This window comes from Oryctolagus cuniculus, chromosome 2 (genome assembly GCF_051225735.1).
Source record: "Oryctolagus cuniculus isolate XC-2025 breed Fujian yellow rabbit chromosome 2, ASM5122573v1, whole genome shotgun sequence".
Taxonomy (NCBI): domain Eukaryota; kingdom Metazoa; phylum Chordata; class Mammalia; order Lagomorpha; family Leporidae; genus Oryctolagus; species Oryctolagus cuniculus.
The window spans coordinates 70,179,771-70,204,443 of NC_142868.1; the positions used below are offsets into that span (position 1 = coordinate 70,179,771).

Here is a 24,673-nt window from a genome sequence, read left to right on the forward strand (position 1 = left end):
CTGGAAGACAATGTCTTCTACTTTCAGTGCTTCACACAGTCCTGGAGTAGAAAAGTGCCAGGTGCATGATTGTTAGTGGTAGATGGACGATAGACGCTTAGAAGAGGGATCATGATAGGATGTGGTATCACAAGTGGAAGACTGGTGGGGTGTCTGCAAAAGGCACAAAGCGTGACATCCCCATGGAAATTTGCCAAGGCTCAGAATGAAATGACTGAAGTATACAATAGTGAATGTCCATTTATTGGGCCATCTCCTTTCCATGCCTCAGATTAGAAAATATATCTCCTGAGATCAAAACAAAATCCCTCCTCTGAACATTAATCGTTAGACTCGCTATTAAACTTAACCTTGCTGAAAACTCCCCCCACATGCTTGCAGATACCCACACTCAAACTCTATCTTTCACATACTCGTATATGTCCTCAGATCAAGCAAATGCAATTCATCTCGCCTAATACAAACTCTTAACTTTTCTGTTTTTGAGTTTGCAGTTTGTGTCCAGTCAGCCTGATTACAGTCTGAGTTCTCATTTTGGTTACACAATTCCTGGGTTCACTCCCTTAGCTGCTAACACACAATGTTGTACATAGGTTGTCCCAGTTCAACTCTCCGAGCCCAATTTCACTTCCAAGTTCTTGAGTGAAGCACTTGTGTTCCCATGTCTTCCTTAATACCCACTTCTGACTTTTAACAATGGGATAGGGGGTGAGGGAATGAGGGTAGAGGATTGAGGGGGAGTGGGCCCTGCTGTTTCAAGCCCATCTTCCTGAAGACACTTTTTTTTTAACCCACCTTCCCCTACATCTGTGAGCTGACTGTGCCCTTGTGCTCATGAACTGTTCATTTTGGAGCCAGGATTATGTTCAACTTCCTCACTCTCAGCCCTAAGCTCGGTGAATCTGGAGAAGCTCTAGGAATGATGGAGAAATTGGAGGCTGTTCCTTTAAGACACGAATCCGGGAGGTAAGCTGGTGTATTTATCCAAGACGCATCCCTGAGCTACAGTCTGGGGCCCAATTAGCAGTGCGCTAAGCAGGGGTTTTGTTTAGCTTAGCAACCGCCGGAGTGATCCTGAGCCGTCGGGTGTCTCCAGTCCTGCCAAGGCCGCGATCTCCACCCAGGGTCTGCAGCAGCAACGCACTGCCTCCCTAGGCTCCCGGACCCCCAGCCCTCGGGGGTCTGCCGGCACTGGAGCAGAGAAGGTACCGCTCCCGCAGCTGGGGTCGGCGGCACGGGGACCACAGGCTCAGCACTCCTCGGGCCGACCACGCCGTCGAGGAGGCTCAGCCCGAAGCCGTGCGGAGCCGAGCGCCGGGCTGGGGAGAGCATCAGAGGCCTGCCGGGCTCCGCGGTGTGCAGAGACCCTGAGATCTTGGGCCGCCACATCCGGATCCCGGCGGGCGGTGGTGCATGGAGCCCGGCGGCCTAGCTCCGCTTGGTCTTGAGAGTCGGGCAGCATCGAGGACAGTCTTTGTAACGGCCAGGCATGAAGATGGCTGTGTTGGACCTTGGGTCTTTCTTTGCCAAAATCTTCAAGACCTCGACGGCGCCCCCCGCCGTGCCCTCGCCGGTCGCCTCCACCGGGCACTCCGGGGGCGCTGCCGCCGCGGGGTCTGCGGGCTCCGCCTCTGGGACCTCGCTGGGCGCCGTCCAGACGCCGACCCTCTTCCCGGCCCTCGTTCCAGACGCCCCAGCGGTGTCGCGGGGGGCGCCGGCCCAGCTGCACGCTCCGCTGTCAGTATCCTATCCCAGGGTGTTGACTGCGAGCCGCGCGACAGAGGCGGTAGGAACCCCCTTGTCATTGCCCGGTAGCCCCAGAGCGGCCAAAGTCCAGCCCCTGCCCTTACCCGTGCCCCCCACTCCCTCCGGCGGCGGCTGCGGCGTCGCAAGCTCCGCCACCCACCTCGCAGCCCCAGCGCGGCCGCTCTCGGGCCCCGGAGGGGTCTGGACCGCGCTGCCATCGGTCGCGGGCGCAGCGAGCAGCAGCTGTGGGGTCGCGAGCCCAGGGCACTCTCGGCGGCCCCCGGCTCCCAGCGATCGCCAGCCCAACATCGGGATGGCCCCTGGGCCCGGCCCCAAAACCCTGTTCTTCACCCTGCCGGACATCGGCGAGGAGTGGGCCTCGGACGGCGACTCGGAGGACAGCTGCTCCTGCTCGGAGGACGGCCCAGATGGGTGAGTAGCAGCGAGGGCCAGGCCTGCCTGTTTGTGTGGCCAGGACCCGCAGCCCTCCGCCTTCCCTGTAACCGCATTTGGGGTAACTGCCGCCGACTCCTCGGGGCACCCTCCTTGCACTCTCGCAGTAATTGTATTCCTCGGCTTTCTGATCTTTGAAAAGGCACGACGTACACGCTTGTGCTCAGCTTTCTCAAAGGCAACCTTGGCCATTTACCAGGCGAGGGGAAGGCAGATGCAATCGTATTTCTCCTCGACCCGCAGCAACGGAGCTTTAGCGAGTCTGATTCTTCAAGGACTCGCAAAACAGCCGCCCCATCCCTGTCTTGGCGGCAGAGTGGAGCAGGTGCGCAGGGTACCCCCCACACGCGTGGGCGGCAATGAGACTGTGCTTCCCCACTTTCCAAGGATCAGCCCCAAGCGGGATGGGTTTCCTGTGTGTGTCCCGCGTCACCTGACACACATGGAACCTGTAATGCTCAGGACGCCACAGGTTATTTACCCTGGAGTCCCTGCGTTCTTCCCGTCGGCCCCGAGTTACTACAGTAATGCTGGCTGACTCGAGGGACCAATTTCAGAGGGAATTGGGGACCACGCTCTCCTCTGACTCCAACCCCCAAACCTTCCCAACACCAACATGAATTTTTAATTTTAATGAACGGAGCATTTTAAAAAGAACTTATTTTATTTGAGAGAAAGAGATAGAAAATCTTCCATCTGCTGCTTCACTCCCTGAATGCTGGGCCAGGACAAAGTCAGGAATCCAGAACTCCATCCCGATCTCCCAGGTGGGGCAGGGGCCCAAGCACTTGAGCCATCACCTCTGCTTCCCAGGCGCATTAGCAGGGAGTGGAACAGCAAGCAGACTAGCCTGGATTCATAACCCACACGAGGAAGTGGGAGGCAGGTATCTTAAGAGTTGTGTGATTTTCATCCCTCTCAATGTCACAAAAGAGTCAAGGCAGAGCAGAGGAGCCCATTCCTTGGAATCTAGTGAGAGAAGCAGTCAGACCTAACAGCCCTGCCATTCTCATTCCCCACACCCCAAATCCTGCCTGAAAAACCCTGGCATTAAGACTGACTCTAACTCGTTCGTAATTTAAATAATTACAGTTTCACAAAATTGCAGCCATTCCTGTCAATGCTAAAGTAACCAATTAAGGGGTCTGCATTGTGGTAAAACTGCTACCTGAGATACCAGCATCCCATATGGGAGCCAGTTCCTGTCCCGGCTGCTCCACATCTGATCCAGCTCCCTGCTAATGTCCTTGGGCCCCTGCACCCATGTGGAGAACTAGTTGAAGCGCCTGGCTCTTGGCTTGTCCTGGCCCAGTGATGGCCTTTGCAGCCATTTGAGGAGTGCACTAACAGATGGAAGGCCTCTCTGTCTCTCCCTCTCTCTCTGTAACTCTTTCAGAATAAATAAATAAATCTTTTAAAAAGTAATATAAGGCCGGCAATGTGGCTCACTTGGCTAATCCTCTACCTGCAGCGCAGGCACCCCAGGTTCTAGTCCTGGTTGGCGCACCGGGTACTAGTTCCGGTTGCTCCTCTTCCAGTTCAGCTCTCTGCTGTGGCCTGGGAGGGCAGTGGAGGATGGCCCAAGTGCTTGGCTCCTTGTACCCACATGGGAGACTGGGAGGAAGTACCGACTCCTGGCTTTGGATTGGCGCAGCACTGGCCATAGCGGCCATTAGGAGAGTGAACCAATGGAAGGAAGACCTTTCTGTCTCTCTCTTACTGTCTATAACTCTCTCTCTGTCTTTCTCTCACTGTCTAACTCTGCCTGGCAAAAATAATAATAATATAAAATAAACTAAGCAGATAAATAATGTTGTTCCCTTTCACTGAAAGCATTCTTTTGAAATAATGTTTATCAAGTTTTTTTCCTTAGGAAAATTAGGTGCATTTGAAAACTAGATAGAAAAGAATGCCTAAGGAAGTAGGCAAGTAGGCTTTTGTTATTGGCAACCGGTCCTCAACATTGACGCCATTAATGTTTGATGAGCAAACAGATCTACACACTGACCTTCGGCTCTGCTCTTGGTGCTTTTAGCAAACAGATGCCGGAATAAGCCGCAGGAGCAGTCAACACCAGTATTAGTCTCGGTTCTTAAACATGTTATCCCACGCTTATATTGGCTCAACATTGGTAAAAGATAATTGTTAAATAGCAATGTAGTTGGTATTATTTACAGAATGCATTAGCAAATGCATACAGTTTTACTGAGAGTGAAAAATCTGACTTTTAGATAATTGCAGTTCCAAATACGGTGCATTGAGATGCTCTTTCAGGAAACCTTGTGATTATGTGTGCTTCCACTCTCTGGAGCAGTAGGAGAAGGCTTGGACAGAGCATACCCTTGTTGTTTTTAGTGACAACATATTTCCTTTTTCTCATAATGGCCCATTCTTTTCCTAACCATTGAAATGTAGAAAGGGGCAAAGGGGGAAGAAGAAAAAGATCAAGCTGATTTTTCCTACAGTTCTATGGACCTAGTGCACCTTGAAGTGTATTTTTTGCCTCCTGGATTTTTGTAATGGCTATTTATGACTTTGAATAACCCAACACCACAGAACTGCAAACTTAAATGATCTATCATCTCTTCTGACAGCAGATAACTATTGCTGTACACCAGCTTGGTTAATATTAAAATCTTATATGTTATTTTCAAAAGCCTGGGAACATGGGAGGGGGGGAGAAATGGAGAGAGAAGGAGAGAGGGAGAGAGGGAGAGAGGCAGAGAAGGAGAGAGGGAGAGGAGAGAGAGAGAGAGAGAGAGAGAGAGAGATTCTGGGCCTGTTGGCTAAGATCAAGTGGGAAAGAGAAAGAGAGAGAATGAGACTGAATGTAGTAGTAGGAAAAATAATTAAAGAAAATGTGAATACATGTAAAACAAATGTAAACATATCCTTGAGAAACACAGATACAGTTTTAAGAGTAGTTCAGCCTACTAAAATCCTAATATAAAATTTACATATATTTTTAAAACAATCCACATGTTTTACATTTGACCTGATGCTATATTTGACTTTTATTAAAAATAAAAATACTGAAATGAATTTGAGTGGGAAAATATGCAAGCTAATTTATTTCAGACTCCCTTCTTGCCAACCCATCCCCCCAGGAGTGATGCATGAGTTTTGCTCTCTGAGCCATAGATTCAATGAAGACTTGCCCTTTTCATCCTGCAAGATGTAGCAACTGCTACATCTGAGCCACAGGTGGACAATGTTGTTTTCTTTCTGAACTTCACTGTCTTACCCCCTCCCTTACCCAGATATGTGATCCAACATTTTATCTGCACCTTCACTTATGCATTTTAATTATACAGTATACTTTATTTACACTGTTTTCCAGTCTCATTCAACTCTCTTCAGTGCCTTTTTTGCACTTCTGGTTGAAGCCATGCAATAATCACCTTGTAAAGGTATTATTCTTTATTCTGCAAATAGAATTCCTCGGAGTAGATAGGTAGGAAGGTACATAGATAACTAATTGCTGCATAGGAATGATGTCAGATTGGAAACTTCATATGATCAGTAACTATTTATATCTTATGTAAGTTATCAACATCAGCATACCTGAATTCCTTTTTTGAGTGATAGAGGTTCCACTGTTAAAGTTATGTTAGTGTGGACATATAGGACTTGTAAACATGGCTGGTAATAAAATGATATGGGGGAACCAGCATTGCAGTACAGCAAGTTAAGCCACCACCTCTAACACCCACATCCCATATTAGAGCCGACCTAGCTCCCTGCTAATGTGCCTGGGAAAGCAGAGGAAGATGATGCAAGTACTTGAGCCACTGCCACCCATGTGGGAGACCTGGAAGGAGTTCCTGACTCCTGGCTTTAGTCTGGCCCTGCCCTGGCCTGTGCTGCTATTTGGGGAGTAAATCAGCAGACAGAAGATTTCTTTCTGTCTTTGTTTCTCCTTCTCTTTCTGTCACTCTGCCTTTCAAATAAATAAAAATAATTCTTTAAAACAAAAAAACAACAAGCAAAAATAAGGTGATTTGAGAAGATTCATATCTCAATTTTGATCTGCCACTGAGGCAGCCTAATGTTGGGTGACACCTGTGGACCCAGACTTCAGTTTCAAATCGTTGGCTAGCTGAGTAATTTTGCAAGTCATTCATCCTTCCCAAGCTGTAATGTTTCCTCCTTGATAAAATGAAAATGATAATCATACTTTCCACTCAAGGTGTTCCAAATATTAACTGAAATAATATTAAGGGCCTCATACACAGAGAGAAATGATGGGAGAAAGAAAAGTTTTCTTTTTTTAAAAAAAGATGTTTACATACAATTTCCATGCTTCTGAGTTCAAAATCTGGTCATTCTGATAGTTCAGTGTTACTACAAGTAAACAGGACAGGTATTTGAAAAGGGAATATTGCTATTCCAGATTTTTCTGTCTCTTTATAAAATTATATACATATATAACTATATATCCACATTTGTATATACAGATATCAATAATTATCTATATATGTGCATATATGGACACAGTATATATAGACAGATATGCTTTTCAACTAAGTAAGATTAGAAAGTAAATAAAAACTAAATATGTCTAAGGCCACAAAAATAGCAAGAAACTCTCATCTTCAAACGAAATAATCAATTATAGATAGCTGTACACACACATACATATACATATACGTATACATATGCATATGCATACACATACACACACACACATAAATGAAGGATTGTGAGTCTTTGCTGGTGGCATCTCAGAAACCTTTTATTTTCTCTCAGTACTTTTTCTCTAATGGCAGCTCAGGCCCTCAACTTGCCGTTTGCCATATGTGCTGGCTGTCCTACACCTTGAACCATGTCTTTTTCACTGTATAAATGTAGTAGGAGGACACCTGTCATGCCCACATGCTTGACCTCAGCTCTTGGGGAGGGAAGCAGCCCCAGGAGTTCATCAAACATAGAGCAAGGTTGCTCCTTTTCTATAGCTGACCAGAGAGAGCTTGGAATCCCGAGGAAGACAGTCTGTTATCTGGCCAGGACCTGATGGTGTGTTCTAAGAGGAAGCTCTGTACTTGGAAGGATTGAAATGTAATGAGATGAGTCTCTTATGAGAATATCGATGTGAGGTGGGGGAGTCAGTAGGCAACCCTGTCACAGAGTTGTTGATTTTAAGTGAGATGGTTCAGGTAAGGCGCTCAGCAGAGGGCTGGGATAAAATATAAGGACCTCATGAATATTTGGTAATCTTATTAATGGTTGAAACTGAAGCTACTCAGAAACTGTGAAGAACAGAGGCCATGAGATACAGGGCACCCCAAATAATCCAAAGCTCAAAAGCATTAGCCAGAAAGGAACCTTGGACATAGGATAAGATGTCAAAGAAGTGACACAGAGGCGCTGAACCACTAGAGTAATCATGGCATCACACTGAGTGCTGTGAACTCGACCAGGAAGAGGGCAAGACGGTGGCCTGTTCCCCGCTGCCCCCAATGCTGAATCAGCTTCACATTTTCCATGTTCCAATTCTCAAGAGCCTACAATTTCAGTTTCGGCTTTATGTTCCTCTTTGGGAAGCATTTCTTAGGCTCCTGTGTCATCTAGACTGTTTTTGATATTCCTATTTTAATAATCGCCACAAAATGAAACTCATTATTATCACCTTTCTAGTTTATGCTGCTCATTACTAGGGCAACTTTAGTAAGCCTGCTTCTTGTAACCAAAAAGGATATATTGATTCACTTTCCCTTCCTAATTAGCATCTTCCAAGTTTCCCTTTCTCTGTTGGATAGATATAACCTACCCATTTCTTCATATTCTTTACTCTGTGGGGATGTAATGATTAATTTTGTGCAATAACTGGGCTAAGGATGCTGCGATAGCTGGTGAACTATTGTTTCTGAGGTTAGCATTTGTGTCAGTACACTGAGTAAAAAGATCCAGTCTCAGCAACATACGCAGGCATCATCCAATCCATTACAGGCTCAAATCGAACAAAAAGGCAGAGGAAGGGCGAATCCTGTCTCTTCCTGCACTAGTACATGCACCTCTCCTGCTTTTGACATTGAAACCTGGTTCTCTGGCCTTTGGACTCCAAGACATTCCACCAGCAGCTCCCACCCTACTCCAGGATTCTCAGGGAGGTTCGCCAAGGTTCCACCATCAACACCCCCCCCATTCTCAGGCTTCCAGCCTCAGACTGAGTCACCCCACTGGCTCTCCTGGATCTGCAGCTGGCAGAGGGCAGGAAGTAGTTCTTTTCAGCCCCCATAACCACACAAGCCAGTTCCCATAATAAATCCCCTCATATATACACATGCACATACATCATGTGTCACTGAATAATGGGAATATTCCTGATCAATGCATTATGGCATAGTTTGTCACTGAGTGAACCTCTTAGAGTACACTTACACAAAACTAGATGGTATAGACCCGTCACTCAAGAGATGAGGAAAACAACAGATATGTGAGGCTGCTGCCAGCCTAATATGACATGCAGTTTTACAGTAAATGTTTTTTATGAGTACATACTGAAATAATTACAGAAAGTATAGCATAGTAAATATATAAACCTGTAACAGTCTCTCCAATCATTTCCAAGTATTATACACCATAGATAATTGTATGTGTTATACTTTTCGATGACTGGTAGCACAGTAGGAGGTTTGTTTGCACCAGTGTCTTCAGAAATATGTGAGTAATCCCTTGTGCTTTACGTGGCCACATTACAAGGGTTGCAGAGCTACAAGATGATAGGAGTTTTTCAACTCCATGTTATGTGGCCAGTCGTTGACCAAAACTGTTGCCATATGGTGTCTGACTGTGTATCCTGTTGGTTCTGTTTGTCTGAAGAACCCTGTCCAACACAGGGGGAGATCAAGGGAGGCTTGCTCTTTACAAATGGGAAGTCAATGTATTATAATCCTATGGTGTTTTCAATAGTTCTTTGCTTCAGAGCCACTGAAGATGTCTATTGAAGGTCAGAGTAGAATTTTCTAACGGTAAGGTTGTTGTGCATGCCATTTATAAATGTGGTTGGGCCACTGATTTTGCAGGCATCAGCAGTTGTTTGTGTGATTCTGAGAATTTTTCCCTTCCTGCTGGGTGGAATGTGGTAGGGTTGATGGTGCTGATTGACAAGAGCCAGTTGTGCACATCTCTTTCCCACTCCACTCTTAGTGGTAATACATGGATAGTTTGACCTTAGCTAAGGAGGGAGTATGTACAACTGCAAGCCAGCAAATACCTTAAGTTAGGGCTTTAGTTCCTTTTAGAGAGCTGGATTACCAGCACATGGCTACTGACAAGTATAGGAGCCATGTTTATTTACAAAGCCAGCATGGGAATGATCCATTATTCAAAGGATCATTTTGACAAACACCTTTGCAATTGTTGAAAATGGTTCTGGCCGGCGCTGCGGCTCACTAGGCTAATCCTCCACCTTGTGGCGCCAGCACACCGGGTTCTAGTCCCGGTCAGGGCGCTGGATTCTGTCCCGGTTGCCCCTCTTCCAGGCCAGCTCTCTGCTGTGGCCAGGGAGTGCAGTGGAGGATGGCCCAAGTGCTTGGGCCCTGCACCCGCATGGGAGACCAGGATAAGTACCTGGCTCCTGCCATCGGATCAGCGTGGTGCGCCGGCCGCAGCGCGCTGGCCGCGGCGGCCATTGGAGGGTGAACCAATGGCAAAGGAAGACCTTTCTGTCTGTCTGTCTGTCTCTCACTGTCCACTCTGCCTGTCAAAAAAAAAAATGGTTCTGTTACATGAATCCTCAAGGGAGATGCTGAGAGCTTGGCGTTTCAGAAGTCACACAGCTGGAATGTGGGCCCCAAGTCTCTGCATAAGTGGTTCTCAATGCTTGATATTTTTGTGCTACGGCACCCATCAAATGGATGATGATGTTACATGTAACACAAAGTTTCGTGAGTAATTATTAACATAACAACTGTGGTTATGTATCGCATACTGTTCACAAAAGCAAGAATAAGGGAATGTGAGTGAAAAGAGTAGATTGAAAATATTCTATTCTTAGGGATTCTGTTGATCAAATTATTGCTGGTTTTTTTTTTTTCTTTTTTGGAGATCATACCTCACAACTGATATTGAGTTAATCACCATGACTTTAGATGATATGTGGGTAAGAAGAAATTGTGTTCCATAGAACTCAAATTTCAGTTTTCCATCTTTAAGAGCAGCCCAGGAGCAAGCAGCAGGTGCAGAGGTTAAGATGCTGCTTGGAACTCTCACATCCCATATCAGAGTGCCTGGTTTGAGTTCTGGCTCTGTTTCTGATTCCAGCTCCTTGCTAACACTTAACCTGGCAGGCAGCAGGTGATGAGAGACCCAGATTGAGTTCCAGGTTCTTATCTTTAGTCCAGTTCAGTCGGCTTTTGCAAGCATTTCCTGCTGATGAAATATATCTCTGTCTTCAAATAACATGAAAATTGTTTTAAAATAATATAAAGATTTAAGAGAATTAGGAAAAGTAACCCAGCTAAATATTATAAAAATACAGATCAGAAGACACATTTAAAAAAAAAAAACTGGCCATAGAACATCATAGCGCACAGGATTTTTTTCTTCTTTTCAGTATTTTTCTCTTCCTTCGGGCCAAGAGCTGAGCTGTGCTCAATGAAAATCTAACTTTTCTATTCTAGAGATCATGATTTTTATGAATTCAAGGTCAATATTAAATTTAGTTTGTTTATGATTAAAATGTTTATCTTCACTACTAAATATGCTTCCTTTATTTGGTTCACACACTTTGCATTTACATTGTATGTGTGTGTGCATATGTGTGTGTGTATCATTGTTCCAAAAATACACTTCTAACCCTTATGATTGATATCCTTGTTGAAAGCCTCTGTTTTGCCCCACACTGACTTTGATGCTGTATGAAAACCTACTGTCCCATAAAGAATTAGTGAATTTTTGTTGCATTAAATAATTAGGAGAAAATACAGACTAATAAAGATTCCATAGAGAATATACCCTGGGATTGGATTAAGATGGCAGAGTAGGAAAGGAGCCTACTGCTCAAGTCTAGGAGAAGATAGCTTAGAAAAAGTGGGAAGAGTGCAGTCTTATGGAAGAGTTAGGGAGAAAACAGCAGAGGAAACTACACAAATTAGAGGAACACAGTGGACCTATGTAGAGGTCAAGGACATGCACAACTTAGTACTGCAGGTGCCGTGAGGCTCCGCACCAGCACTGGAGAGTGAGGTAAGACCAAACTGCAGCAGCACAAGCCACTGATGAAAAAGCTGCAGAGGAAAACCAGCTTGGAGCCCCAAGGGCAATAGTGTGCCCACCAAATTAGAGGAGAAAAAACAAAGCGGGGGCATGTTTTCTCTCTCCCTGATCACCCTGCAAAGACATCCTATAACAAACTGACAGAGAGCAGGTGTCATTTTGAACATAGGTAACAGTTGCAGCAGCTCATGTCCGTGCCCAGCAACCAGCCAAGCAGAGACTCCTGGGTCTGGTAGAGAGAACAGACAGGGAATTGGGTGCTCATGACTTGGGAGGCTTGTGTGCTGGGACTGTGAAAACACTGAAGTTGTTGGGAGGACTTAGGGTGTGGATGGGACATAGGGCAGTCACTGTGGAGGCTCCACACAATCAGGGCTCCCTGGTTACCTGGCAAGAGACATTGCTGGAGAATCTGAGCTTACCCTGAGGCCCACACAGATCCTTTGTGTGGTCCTTGTGGCAGAGCAGAAAGATAATATGTACTCATTGGGGCTATGGCCCAGGTACTGGTCTCTTCTGAGGAGAGGAATTCAGCTGACTCTATGCCAACAGACAAGAAGTAACCTCCCTTCTGATAAAAAAAGAGAGAGAGAGATTTATAAACCTGGGTGTGTCACCTCAGACACCCTTGACCCTGGAGCACTGAACAGAGTTCACAACAAGTCTCTAGATAATCCCTGAAGGCAGATACTCCACTAATCCACTCAGACCTCAGACACAGTTCAAAGATAAAAGTTGCCACAGCAAAAAAAAAAAAAAAAACAAAAACAAAAACAAAAACAAAACAAAACCAAACAAAAGAAGAAACCAACGAGTATCTCCACAAATGCCAAATAACAAATGTACTAATTCAAAAAACTAGAGTAAGGATGACAACATGACACCCCCAAAAGAACACACCACTTCAATACTAGATTGTGAAGACATTGAGATTGAAAAAATACCAGAAATGGAATTCAAAAAATTTATCATAGGATTACTTAGAAGTAATCAGAAGCAAATGCACGAACTAATGAAATCTATTCATGACATGAAAGAAAATTTCTCCCACAAAATTGAGATCCTAAAGAGAAATCAAAATTAAGTCTTAGAAATGAAGAATTCAATAGAACAAATAGAAAATGCAGTGGAAAGCCTTAACAACAGAATTGGTGAAGCATAGAAAGAATATCTGACTTAGAAGACAAAGCACAGGAATTTATACAGTCAGACAAAACACAAGAAGAAGAAATTGGAAAACTAAAAAAACACTGTTGGGAATCTAAAGGGTACTATCAAATGACCCAGCATGGGTTCTAGGAGTTCCTGAAGGTATGGAAAGAGAGAAATGATTAGAAGGCCTTATTAGTAAAATAATATCAGAAAATTTCCCCAACTTTTAATGGTTTTTCCAAAACCATTAAAAGAGACAAAGAAGGACACTGTGTAATGATTAAGGAATCAATTCAACAGAAAGACATAAAAATTATAAACATATATGCATCTAATTACAGGGCACCTGGCTATTTAAAAGAAATGTTAAGGTACCTAAAGGGAGATATACACTCAAATACAATAGTAATGGGGGATTTAAATACCCCACTTTCAGCAATGGACAGATCAACCAGACAGAAAATCAGTAAGGAAACAGCAGAGTTAATTGACACTATAAACCAAATGGACCTAACAGATATCTACAGAACTTTTCATCCTACAGTTGCAGAATACATGTTCTTCTCACCAGTGCATGGAAACATCTCTAGGATTGACCATATGCTAGGCCATAAAACAAGTCTCAGAAAATTTAAAAAAAATCAAAATCAATGACTTGAACAGCACTTGTCTTGACTGTCAGGAACATTTTTTTCCATAATGGAAAATGGGACTGGGAATGGGAGAGGGAGGAGGATGTGGGGTGGGAGTGGGAGTGGGAGGGCAGGTATGGTGGGAAGAATCACTATATTCCTAAAGTTGAACTTATGAAATTTATACTCATTAAATAAAAGGTTTCTTTGGGGAAAAAAGAACCAGGAACAGGCCCAGCTGGGTGTCTAGCTGCCCACAGCAATACTGCATGCCAAAGGCTTATGTGACATCAGACAAAAAAGTCAAGAGACCAGCAGAAACATCGCCTTGCTCCCTTTTGTCTATGATTTTTTGTCTTCTTGAAAAATTATCTATCAAATCATATAAATAAGATCAAATGTCTGATAATAATAATAGATAGAATTAAAAAGGAGATAATGTTCCAACATGGGAAGTAGTCCACACAGCAGACTCATAGAATGACAACTGCTTTAAATAGCACTCTGACCTCAGAGTCAGCTCTTAAGGCATTCTGCTCTCACTGAAAAGCCCATGAGAGTTGTTTTTTTCCCATGAGGAAAGCCAAGACACTGTGGCCAAAAAATGTCCTACATGAAGGATCTCTGTGAGAGAGACCCCAGTGGAAAGAAGGGCCATCAAAGAAGGATCTACTTTTCTCTGAAGGGAGGAGAGAACTTCTACTTCACTTATGGCCTTGTCTAAAAACTGACAGAGATTGTGGATTCAAGAGGCTCCCATAGCCTTGGCAGTTCATGTTGAGAGCCTCGGGTGATCACTGATGTCATGCATGAGTGTTAATTGTTAAATTAACAACAGGAGTTGCTGTGCACTAATTTCCCATGCAGTACCTCTGTCCTCAGTGAGTTGATAATGAAAATTAACTGTAAAACTTGTTCTCAAAGTTTTTTGTGTGTGCATGCATGTGCAAATTGTTGAAATCTTAGTATAGAGTTGGTCTGCTGTGTATAAAGTTAATTAAAAATGAAATCTTAATGGAGGATGGGACTGGGAATGGGAGATGGAAGAGGAGGTGGGGTGGGAGGACAGGTGTGGTGGGAAGAGTCACTATATTCCTAAAGGTGTACTTATGAAATTTGTACTCATTAAATAAAAGGTTTCTTTGGGAAAAAAGATTTTATTGGAAGGTGAATGGTGATTTATGAGATACTTTATACAATATTTCTCTACAAAAATCCCTTTAGTTCTACTTCCAGCAGTGGTGGGCTACACTGTTTCAGATTTGCCACTAGATGAGATCTAGAAAAGCTGAACGATAATTTTTTAAACATCCAGGAATTAAGATGAACTGGAAATAGAGCAACGTCACAGGAACTGGCAACCAGTTTTACATATCTCAGTTCCTGATTGGATTAAGGTGACCTCAGACTGTTGGAGCCCCTAGCTTAGTATACTATAAGAAGCAAATGTAATCTTCCCTGAAGCTAAGCTGCAAGCAACAGGTATATGTTGTTTGCCAGACACTCTTTAAATACAGTCCTGTATTGCCTAGTAACAGGGATGCATTCTGAGACATGCATCCTTAGACAGTTTTGTCATTGTGTGTACATCACAGAGTATGCTGATACAGACCTAGTGGGTACTGCCCACCACACACCTAGGACACATGATATAGTCTCTTGCCCATGGGCTGAAGACTTGTAGAGCAAACAATATTGTAGGCAATTGTAACACAGTGTACTTTTGTATCTAAATGTGTAATTATACAGAAAAGTCACAGTAAAAATATGGTATTAATGATAAAAACTGGTAAACCTGCGTAGGGCACTATATAGTCAGCTTTTCATCATGATAATGAAACACCGCAAAGAAGCTGCATGTGAAGGAAACAGGCTCATTTGGCTCGGGATTTTGAAGGTTCACAGTGCAAGGAAGGTCAGGTGGGCCCCTTGGGTTTGGCTGTCTAGTAAGGCAGGAAGATGGCAATGGTGGAACATTTACAGATGGATCACATCTTGAACTATGAAGCATGCACACACACACACACACACACACACACAGAGAGAGAGAGAGAGAGAAAGAGAGACAGACAGACTGGGCCCAAAGTGGCTTCTATAACTCCCCAGTGACCTAAGGCCCTCTGCTAGTTTGTGCTCTATTAGTACCATTAATTTATGACTTTGAGGATTAATTTCCTATTAAGACCACAGCAGGCACTGCCTGGGAGTGGAGTTTGCAGTACTGAAAGTTGATGTAGGTGATGCAGTGAGTGGTGAATGTGAAGATCACGGATGAGTCTGCACACTTCATAGTCACTGAACGTGTAGGCTATGCTACATTTATAAAAATATTTTTCTTTCTTGAATAATAAATTAACCTTAGCTTACTATAAATGTTTTACTTTTTTGTAATAACACAGGTTAAAACACATATTATACAGCTGTACAAACATTATCTTTAGATCTTTATTCTACTTTTTCCCTATTTTTAAAATTTTAATTTTTTTTTTGCTTTTCAAACTTTCCCGTTAAAAACTAAGACATAAGCACACACATTAGCCTGCACTTCTACACGGCCAGGATCATCAGTATCACTGTCTTCTGCCTGCACATCCAGTCCTACTGGAAGGTCTTCAGAAGCAAACAGGAGTGGAGCTGTGAGCTCTTTTGACCACAAAGCCTCCTTCTGGACACCGTCTGATGGGTCTGTTTGAAGCTCTTAAGGAGGTGTCGCTCTTTTTAGAAATAGGCCCATGTCATTGTTGGTTTTTCCATTATAGATTTGCCTGTGAGCAGGTAATATACCGTATATGTTTCTTTCTATTAAAAACTTTTTGGAGGTGGGATCCATGTTTTGCAAGTTTCTAAGGAGCTTGTTGAAGTTTGCAGAAGCTTCTGTTAAACTATTGCCTGCAAGTGTTCTTGGAAGATCTTCTCCTGTAGTTTCCTTTTTACTTTTGCTTCTTCTTCAGTTATGCATTCCCTAGGAGACAGGAGTTTTTCAGCTCCAGTATAACCTTATGGGACCACTGCCGTTGTTGTCCATCTAAATGTTATTGTGCAACACCTGACTATTTAAGGCTATTGAAATGTTAGCAATGAAGGCATGGAAGAAGTGTTGGTATGTGCAAATATTCTCAATAAAAGGATATTGCAAGCTTTATAATATCAAACCAAAGCAAGAAACATTAGTACAAATAAAAGAGCTATTTCATAGAGATAAAATAAAAGGTCAATCAATGAGAAAATGTAAGATGTCTTAACTTAGGTATTAATAACATACTTTTAAAAATATATGAAGATGAAACTGTTTGATAAATTTGGGATAGTTTTGTCTGCTTTTGAGGTTCCTCTACAGATGCAATAAAAAGTTGTTCTCAGATGTTATGTCCATCTGATTGTGGCAGCCAAGATTGAATGGGATAACATAGGGATTACAAAGTAGGGGGAAGAACAGCATTTTTGCAACTCAAATTAAACTTGTATAACAGTGAAAAACTTATGTCACTCCAAAAATCTAATCTAAAATGTGAGATTACAAAATATGTATGTCAACAATTGACAGAATTAAAAGAACAAATCCAAAATAGTAGTGAGGACTTTTTTAATTGATACTTACAAATTGTATATATTTATGGGATATTATGTGGTTTTTAAGTCTTTATTTAGTTATTTGAAATGGAAACCAACAGATAGAGGAGGAGAGGCAGAGATAGACATGTCTTCCATCCACTGGTTCATTCTACAAATAGATGTAATAGGTCTGGGCTAGGCTGAAGCCAGGAGCCAGGAATGCCATCCTGATTCCCACATGGGTGGCAGGGGTCAAAATACCTGGGCCATCTTCCTCTGTCTTCTCAGGCATAGTAGCAGGAAGCTGGATTGCAAGTGGAGTAGCTGGGGTTCCTGGTGCTCTGATATGGGATGTTGGTGCTGCAACTGTGGGTTAACCAGCCTGTGCCACAGTGCTGACTTCCCATGTAATGTTTTCACACTTGCATGCATTGTGGAATAGTCAGATCAGGATAAAGTTATCTGTCTCTTCAAACTGATCATTTCTGTTTGATAAAAACATTCAAAATTATTTATGATCATTTTTTAATAAAAGCATATAGTACATTATTGTTATTTGTAGTCACCAAACTCTACAGTGAACACCAGAACTTCTTTGTCCTATCAAACCAGAACTTAGCACCCAATAATCAATGCAGTGGGAGAGTCTAACAGTACCTTTCACAATAATTATGTATAATATTTTAGTCAGGTTCGTCCACTAAAAATACCATCATTACCTTAGAAGAATTCAAACAACACAGTCATTATTTAAATAGATATCAAATTTATTAAAAATTGCAGTAAATTAGTGTATTAACAGAGGCAAAGATAGACAAATAGACCCTTGGGTTATTATAAAAGTCAGGGCCAGACTTACTTGTACAGGGATGTTTGTTTCAAAGCTGGTATTACAGATATTAATGAAAAAATATTTGTCACGAGCTGGGTATTTGTGTGTGTCCCCAAACTCATATGTTAAAGGCCTACCCACAGTGTGCTGGTTATTTGGAAGCAGGACCTTTGGAAGGTAATTAGGTTTAGGTTTGGTCATGGAGGTGAGGCTCTCATGATGGATTATGCTTTTGTAAGAAGAGGAACACAGAGGTGTTTCAGCAGGCGATGACCCGAATATCTTTCCATATTTACACAAGATGTCATGTGAGCACAGAGCTGCTGCAAGCCAGAATGAGGTCCCTCACCAAGAATCAAACCAGGCAGCCCACAGGCCTCAGCCTTCCCAGCCTCAATGTCTGTAGTTTAAACCAGTCTCCGATGTTTTTGTTGCGGCTGCTGAATTGACTAAAACAATGGCCCTTGCAATTAATGGTGCATAGTCAATTGTACATTAAGAAAATTGAGTGACATTGACCACCTTTGTCACACTACAAACACACACACACACACACACACACAATTTCAAGTGGATTATAGATCTAAATAAGAAAGATAAAACAATAAAGCTTCTACAAGAAAACAGGATACAATCTTCATGCCCTGGGAAAGTTCTCTTAACCAACAAGACCAAAAAATTACTAACCAGACAACAAAGGATTTATGGTTTATACTCCGTTAAAACTAAGAACCTCTGTTAACCAAGAGAGACCATTTACTGGAAGGATTTAAATTACCACAAGCAGGCTTTGTGAGGCCAGCTGGCCCAGTAATTGTAATTAATTGTTGGAAATAAAGTCCTTTAGAAATTTGGTTTTGATTCAAGTTTAGCTTCTGTTCTGGCTTCATCTATTATCTCCATAAAAAATATCAGAGTCAAAAACCTAAATAGTCCCAGACTGTGCTTTCAAAACACGGATACATGTATCATTTCCACAGGAGAAACTTATTAATATTATCATTTGACAAACTATCTTGATACAAAGGTATTTTTCAGTTGATGCTGATTTTACTAAAGGGCAAATCTTTATAATGAATTATTAGATATTTCTATAAATTAAGACACTGTTGTTGAAAAATTCCTTTCAAAATCAGGAAGTAGGAGTGGGTGTTTGGTATAGAAGTAAAGAGGCAACTTGATGCCTGCATCCCGTATTATAGTGCCTGAGTTCCAGTCCCAGCTCTGCTTGTGATTCCAGCTTCCTGCAAATGCATACCTTCAGAGGCAGCAGGTGATGGCCCAAATATCTGAGTCCCCACCACCCATACGGGAAACCCAGATTGAGATCTGGGCTCCTGGCTTTGACTTGTTCAGAATGTATGAGAAATGAACCAGTGGATGGAATCTCTCTCTCTCTCAAATAAAAAGAAAATAAACAGAATTTTTAAAGAATCAAGTACTGAATTTGACTCTAAGACGCAGTTGATTATAAAGCATTATTATTTTACATTCACTATAAAGCAAAATGTCGCCTGTTAAGCTATCGTGTAACACTTCCTTATCATTTAGATTCTAGTTTTATTACTACAGTAGATATCTGAGATTTAATCAGACTCTAAAAATCACTTCTGTGCTGATACAAATTGAATATAGATGCTAAACAAATTTCTGAACATTATTAACATTCAAAGACTGTTTCTTAAGAATCCCTCTTCTGCTGGGCAATTGGTATTTTCTGTGCTGTTGGAGCACAGGTGAGGCAGCATTTTAACAAGAATCCATTTAGATAAAAGAGCTATGGGTGGAGGGCTTTAAGCTAGCTAGAGTGAGTCTAACTTGACACTGTGCATAAAGACATCTGATTCAATACTTTCCATACCTGCCCCCAGGACTGCTAAAGGTGAAACAGGTGCTCACGCAATGTCTGTAGACTTTCTTCCAGGTCACTGAATGAGGAAATTTTAAGAAATTGTGGTGAATGTACATAGCAAAATTCACTACTTGAATCATTTTTAAGTGTATGGTTTAGGGCATTACATACATTTGTAACACTGCACAGTCATTACCATCCACCTTCAGAATATTTTCAGATTCTCTGACCCATTGCCAGTAAATCCCCAGTCCTCCCTCCCTCCAGCTCCTGGCAACCAGTGTCTCACTTTCCATCTCTGTGAATCTGACTACTCCAGGTACCTTGTATGCGTGAGATCATACAATATCTGCCTTTTTGTGTCTGGCTTATTTTGTTTTACATGGTGTTGTTAAGATTCATCCATGATGTAGCATGAATTGGACTTTCACTCCTTTTTGACTGAGTAGCAGCATTCCATTACAGGTTCATACCACATTTTGTTTTCCCATTTATCTGTCAATGGACACTTGAGTTTTCATCTTTTGACTATTATGATTAAAACTACCATGAGCACTGGTGTAAAAGTATCTCAGAGTTCCTGCTTTCTGTTCTTTAAATAGTCAGAAGTAGAAGTAATGGGTAATGGTAATTTGATTTACCATTTTGAGGAACCACCAACCATCGAATTTTTCCATAGTAGCTGAAGCATTTTACATTCCCACCAGCAGTGCAGCAGTGTACAAGGGTTCTAGTTTATCTGCATCCTACATCTCTATCTTATGCCTTTTTCCATTTTTTTTCTTTTGAATAATAGCCACTGTAATGAATGGGGGGGGGGTTCAATCTTTGCTTTTTTATGCTCAGCAGAATGCAATTCTGGTTGCATTTAATGATGGACACTACCCAACATCCAAGATCAAATGTGAGAGACGCTATTCTTAATTCTTACATCTGTGACTACTTATGCTGGAATCTTCGTGGGTCTGAAATGGAAACAAAACTGTATGTGGAATATTTTTATGCCCAACCCTGTGCTAAGTGCTGCAGTGGGCATGGGGAAGGTAGGGAACTTGTGTGGCTGCCAAGTTCTCCTTTCAGTTTTACTCACTGGGCTGCGGTGGCACTGAGAAAAGAGGAAGCTCTTTTCTCTTCTCATGTCTGCTTGGGTCACCCTTTGGCTTCCTGGGTACCTTGTGCTGTCACTGAATCAGACGGGAGTTCTGCTGCCTTGCATTTGGAAAGGGAGTCTGCTGGTGTCCTCACCATCAGGAAAGAGGGTTATACTGAGGATGATGGTGAAACACTGCAGGAGAAAGCCCGGCTTAGAGGTTTTGTGCTGGTGTTTGCAGAAATCTGGTCCCCCAGAGTGGAGGCCTTGCCTCCCTCCTCTGCACCATGAAGACTGTGGTTAGTTCCTCCACTTCTTCGTACTTTGATTAAAGCCGATTATGTGCTCAGCTGGGGTTACAAGGCTAAGTACGACGTGATTCCTTGTGGGGCATTGGCGTGTGAATGAGAATGGGATAGAGGATAGACTTGTCAAACAGATGGAGTAGAACAGTGGTTCCCAGAGTGGCATCCTGGGCCTCAGAGCCAGACAGCACTTGGGATTCTGAGAAATACAATTGCTCACCCCAGACCTGCTGCATCCAAAACTCTCAAGGCAGCAACCCACACTAACAAGTGCTCAGCAGATTCTGACACGGGTGGTAAAATGTGAGGACCACTAAACTGAATTGTAATCTGACAAGCAAAAATACATTATGAATGGAAAATAGTGAGTACTACTACTTTGCCTTCTAAGCTTAGACTTTTTACTGTAGACCTAGTCCTAAAAAGTACATGGAAATGAATTTTATAAAAAATAATGAATAAATTTCAATGTTTGGCACCAAGATAAATTTATCCTTTAATTCTGCTTTCCCAAAAACTTTTTGAAGTGCCCTTGTATAGAACTTGTACCAACTCCCAACTGCAGTAATCTGAAATTCCGTTTGTCTATTCATCATAATTTAGTAAGGTTTTGAAATTAGGAGATATTTATGGAGACCCTGTATAGTAATGTTCTATAAACAGAGATCATACAGCCAATTCTCATTATTTCTAGTGGTTATGTTCTATAAGCCTGTGGCAAACACGGAAATAGTGAATGTTGAACCACTGCTTCTCTGTGGAAAACACAGGGCTAGGTTCCCATCAGTCATTCGTCTCAACATTTTTACCAGTTTATTAATACAGAATCTTGCCTAATGTGTGTATTTCTATTTAAAGACACTTAATATATATTGCTGGCGCATTAGCATTGAACTCAAGATCAAGAACACCATAACTTGCATCTGAACAACACTTATCTAACACATGACTTTGACCTTCCTAAAGCACTTCTCAGCCTTCTTGCACTTTGAAACACTACACAGCTGCTTAGCACAATGCTTGGGAAACATTTTCAACAGAGGAATAACTAACAAAAGGCACAGAATGCAAAACACTGGACACTGAATAAACTTTTTTTTTAAAAAGATTTTATTTATTTATTTGAAAGGCAGAGTCACAGAGGCAGAGAGAGAGAGAGAGAGAGAGAGAGAGAGAGGTCTTCCATCCACTGCTTCAGGTTCATTCCCCAGATGGTCCCAATGGCTGGAGCTGTGCCCATCCAAAGCCAGGCGTTTCCTCCATGTCTGCTATGCAGGTGCAGGGGCCCAAGGACTTCGGCCATCTTCTGCTGTCCCAGGCCACAGCAGAGAGCTGGATCGGAAGTGGAGCAGCCAGGACTCAAACCGGCGCCCATACGGGATACTGACACTGTAGACGGTGGCTTTACCCGTTATGCCACAGTGCCAGCCCAACACTGAATAAACTTCTAAATACACACACACACACACACACACAGCTCAGAGTATGCACTTTGGGCAACTCAAATTTTTCATCATTCTGCACATGTCCAAGAATGAGCATAAGTAAATACATAGTGAGCCTGATAAAAAAAATTCAGCATGTAGGCAAACTCAAAAATATTGAACCGAGAATCATAAGAGTCAACTGTATGTTAATATTTCAGTTACATAAAATGAAATAGGTCTTTAGAGTTAGCAGTACTATTACAAGAATATATCAAATAAGTTATTGAAAAATATATTTTCAAAAAATGTATTTCAGAAAATCTGATCATATTAAGGCTGCAATTTGGAAAATTGAATTCTTTTTTTAATTTATTTTTTATTTAGTAAATATAAATTTTCAAAGTACAGTTAATGGATTACAATGGCTTCCCCCCCATAATTTCCCTCCCACTCACAGCCCTCCCATCTCCCGCTCCTTCTCCCATTCCATTCACATCAAGATTCATTTTCAATTATCTTTATTTACAGAAGATTGATTCAGTACATATTAAGTAAAGATTTCATCAGTTTGCACCCACACAGAAACACAAAGTGTAAAATACTGTTTCAGTGCTAGTTATAGCATTACTTCACACTGGACAACACACTAAGGACAGATCACACATGAGAAGTAAGTACACAGTGACTCCTGTTGTTGACTTAACAATTTGACACTCTTGTTTATGGTGTCAGTAATCTCCCTAGGCTCTAGTCATGAGTTTCCAAGGCTATGGAAGCCTTTTGAGTTCACTGACTTCAATCTTATTCCAACAGGGTCATAGTCAAAGTGGAAGTTCTCTCCTCCCTTCAGAGAAAGGTAACTCTTTCTTTGATGGCCCCATTCTTTCCACTCTTGCAGAGATCTTCCATTTAGGTCTTCTTTTTTTTTCCAGGGTGTCTTGGTTTTCCATGCCTAAAATATTCTCATGGGCTCTTCAGCCAGATCCGAAGGCCTTAAGGGCTGATTCTGAGGCCAGAGTGCTATTTAGGACATCTGCCATTCTATGATTCTGCTGTGTATCCCGCTTTCCATGTTGGATTGTTCTCTCCCTTTTTGATTCTATCAGCTATTATTAGACACTAGTCTTGTTTGTGTGATCCCTTTGACTCTTAGACCTATCAGTGTGATCAATTGTGAACTGAAATTGATCACTTGGACTAGTGAAATGGCATTGGTACATGCCACCTTGATGGGATTGTATTGGGATCCCCTGGCACATTTCTAACTCCACCCTTTGGGGCAAGTCCAATTGAGTATGTCCCAAATTGTATGTCTCCTCCCTCTCTTATTCCCACTCTTATATTTAACAGGGATCAATTTTCAGTTAAAATTTAAACACCTCAGGATAATTGTGTGTAAGTCACAGAGTTCAACCAATAGTACTAGAACAAAACAAAGAGAAAATACTAAAATGGATAAAGTATTACATTGTACATCAACAGTCAGGACAAGAACTGATCAAGTCACTGTTTCTCATAGTGTCCATTTCACTTCAATAGGTTTCCCCTTTGGTGCTCAGTTGTCGCCGATCAGGGAGAACATATGATATTTGTCCCTTTGGTACTAGCTTAATTCACTCAGCATGATGTTTTCCAGATTCCTCCATTTTGTTGCAAATGACTGGATTTCGTTGTTTTTGACTGCTGTATAGTATTCTATAGAGTACATGTCCCATAATTTCTTTTTTTTTAACTTTTATTTAATGAATATAAATTTCCAAAGTACAGAATATTGATTACAATGGCTTCCCCCCCATAACGTCCCTCCCACCGCAACCCTCCCCTTTCCCACTCCCTCTCCCCTTCCATTCACATCAAGATTCATTTTCGATTCTCTTTATATACAGAAGATCAGTTTAGCATACATTAAGTAAAGATTTCAACAGTTTGCTCTCACACAGAAACATAAAGTGAAAAATACTGTTTGAGTACTAGTTATAGCATTAAATCTCAATGTACAGCACACTAAGGACAAAGATCCTACATGAGGAGTAAATGCACAGTGACTCCTGTTGTTGACTTAACAAATTAACACTCTTGTTTATGGCATCAGTAATCACCCTAGGCTCTTGTCATGAGCTGCCAAGGCTATGGAAGCCCCCTGAGTTCACCGACTCTGATCATACTTAGCCAAGGCATGGTCAAAGTGGAAGTTCTCTCCTCCCTTCAGAGAAAGGTACCTCCTTCTTTGATGACCCGTTCTTTCCACTGGGATCACTGGGATCTCACTCACGGAGATCTTTCATTTAGGGTTTTTTTTTTTTTTTTTTTTTTTTTTTTTTTTTTTTTTTTGCCAGAGTGTCTTGGCTTTCCATGCCTGAAATACTCTCATGGGCTTTTCAGCCAGATCCACATGCCTTAAGGGCTGATTCTT

At 42.2% G+C, this 24,673-nt stretch overlaps 1 protein-coding gene across 2 annotated transcripts in view; it reads left to right on the forward strand.

The window, feature by feature from the left end:
* The first annotated feature begins 672 nt into the window (after positions 1 to 672).
* The window catches only part of FAM149A (family with sequence similarity 149 member A), a 52,824-nt gene continuing 28,823 nt past the window's right edge, over positions 673 to 24,673 (forward strand). For both annotated transcript variants that reach the window (XM_008250764.5, XM_017338676.4), the window contains exons 1-2: positions 673 to 966; positions 1,053 to 2,178. In XM_008250764.5, the coding sequence (XP_008248986.2) occupies positions 1,490 to 2,178 (689 nt within the window). In that variant the 5' untranslated portion in view covers positions 673 to 966; positions 1,053 to 1,489. The remainder of the gene's footprint in view (positions 967 to 1,052; positions 2,179 to 24,673) is intronic.